The sequence below is a fragment of the Acanthisitta chloris genome, unplaced genomic scaffold (genome assembly GCF_000695815.1).
Source record: "Acanthisitta chloris isolate BGI_N310 unplaced genomic scaffold, ASM69581v1 scaffold19695, whole genome shotgun sequence".
Lineage (NCBI taxonomy): Eukaryota > Metazoa > Chordata > Aves > Passeriformes > Acanthisittidae > Acanthisitta > Acanthisitta chloris.
The window spans coordinates 438-2,445 of NW_008672360.1; the positions used below are offsets into that span (position 1 = coordinate 438).

The 2,008-nt window shown below is 59.9% G+C and overlaps 1 protein-coding gene across 1 annotated transcript; it reads left to right on the plus strand.

The window, feature by feature from the left end:
- Positions 1–241: 241 nt before the first annotated feature.
- Positions 242–1,940, plus strand: LOC103802053 (alpha-sarcoglycan-like; the record flags this gene model as incomplete). The annotated part of the gene is made up of 5 exons (XM_009074493.1): positions 242–394; positions 800–969; positions 1,075–1,147; positions 1,224–1,422; positions 1,893–1,940. Coding segments are annotated over 5 exons (643 nt in total), but the record flags the coding sequence as incomplete, so codon positions are not given.
- Positions 1,941–2,008: the final 68 nt, after the last annotated feature.

A 2,008-nucleotide genomic window follows, 5' to 3' on the forward strand; every position in this document is an offset into this window, starting at 1 on the left:
CCCTCCAGACCCATCCTTGGCCCCATCCCTGACCTGTCCCTGTCCCCATCCTGTCCCTGTCCCCATCCCCTCCTAAATACATCTCCCCTGCTGCCTTGGGGCACTTGGCACTGCAGGGACATATTTCTGTCCCAGGTGGGTCAGTGGGCACCTGTGGCTCATCCCTGGGGTTTCATGGGGAAACTGAGGCAGGGAGGAGTTATGTTCCCAGTCCTGGCTCCAACCTTGTTCCTGGCCACAGCTCTGGCCCTGGGGGTGTCCCAGGCCACCCACCCTGACCACCACGTCCTCCCTGACCACCGTGTCTCCTCTGAAACTGGAGCTGTCTTCGTCCATGAGCTGGAGAGGGAGCTGTTCCAGGAGGCATTCCTTGCTGGGAGCGAGGAGGATGATGGTGAGGGCCAGGATGGGGGAAGTGGGTGTCTGGGACTTCTAAGGGGGGCACTAGGTAATGCCTGCTGACCACTAGGCATCACCCCAGCTGGGCCCTATCCATCCCTCCATCCACCCATCCAGTCCTGTACACATCCATCCATCCATCCATCCATCCATCCATCCATCCATCCATCCATCCATTTATTTCATCTTCCATCTATCCATCTCCTTTCATCCCATCCCATCCTCCATCCCAGCTCAAAAGTGTCAGCAGGACCCCCCAGGACCAGCCCTGTTTCCTCATTGGGATCAGTTGGATGTGGAAAGTTTTGCTGGGCAAGTGTCCACCTGCATCACAGCCTGGTGACACTCATGCCCCCATGTCTGTGTCCATCCCCACCCACCCATGTGTCCCCACACCCAGAAGGCCCCATCACCTTCCAAGCCCACCTGCAGGCCCACCCTGACCTACCACGGTGGCTGAGGTACATCCAACGCGATCCCCTCCAGCCTGGCTACCTGTATGGCTGCCCCCAGCCTGGCTACCTGTACGGCTGCCCCACGGCCACCGAGGTGGGCACCCACATCATCGAGGTAGGTGCCCACCCTCACATCCCCCAATTTTTGGGGTGACACAAGGAGATGGAGTGGAATCTTCAGGGGGATGACATGGTTGGAGGGTCTCCCTTCTCCTTACAGGTGTTGGCGTACAACCGTCACACCTACGCCACGGTGTCCCAGCGCCTCATCATCGCCGTCGTCCCTGCTCCAGGTAAGGGCTGAGCACCCCCAAATCACCCCCAGGATGGGTGAGAGGTGTCCCCATGGGTTCTGTGTGTCCCCCACAGGTGGGGACCCCCCATACCAGGGTGAGTTCCTGGTGGGGAACAGGAACGTGGAGGAGCTGCTGCCAGAGGTTGTGCAGGAGATGTTCCTCCAGGCCTCGGCTGGGGTCTGGGAGAGGAGTGACCTCCACATCATCAACATCACCTCTGCCCTGGACAGGGGTGGCCGCGTCCCACTGCCCATCGAGGGGCGCAAGGAGGGGTATGAGCAGATCTGGGGGGCTTGGGGTGCTCCTGGGCAGACCCTCAGCCTCCCTGCATGGGTTTTGGGAGGTCAACAGTGTCCCCCACCCCTGAGGTTGTACATGTACAGGTTCCCATGGTTTCTTCTTGCCATGGGTGGGTTTTGGGGGCCAACTCCAGCTGGTACTCATGTGAAGGTGGGTTCCCATGACTTCTTCTTGTCACAGGTGGGTTTTGGGGGACACCTCCCGCCAGACCATAGGTTGTACCTAAAGGTGAGTTCCCATGGCCCCTTCTCACCATGGGTAGATTTTAGGGGGTCACCATCCTGCAGGGTGCACATGAAGGTGGTCACCTCTTCCCACTGTGATTGGGTTTTGGGGCCCACCTTCACCACAGGTTGTACATCAAGGTGGGTTCCCACGGTTTCTTCTCACCATGGGTGGGTTTGGGGGGGGTCACCTCCAGCTCTTTCTGCCCACCCTGCAGGGTGTACGTGAAGGTGGGCTCCCACAGCCCCTTCTCTCCATGCATGGTGTCAGCCACCTCACCTCAGAGCCGCTTCCGCTGCAGCCTGGGCCAGCAGCCCCTTGCCTCCTGCTACG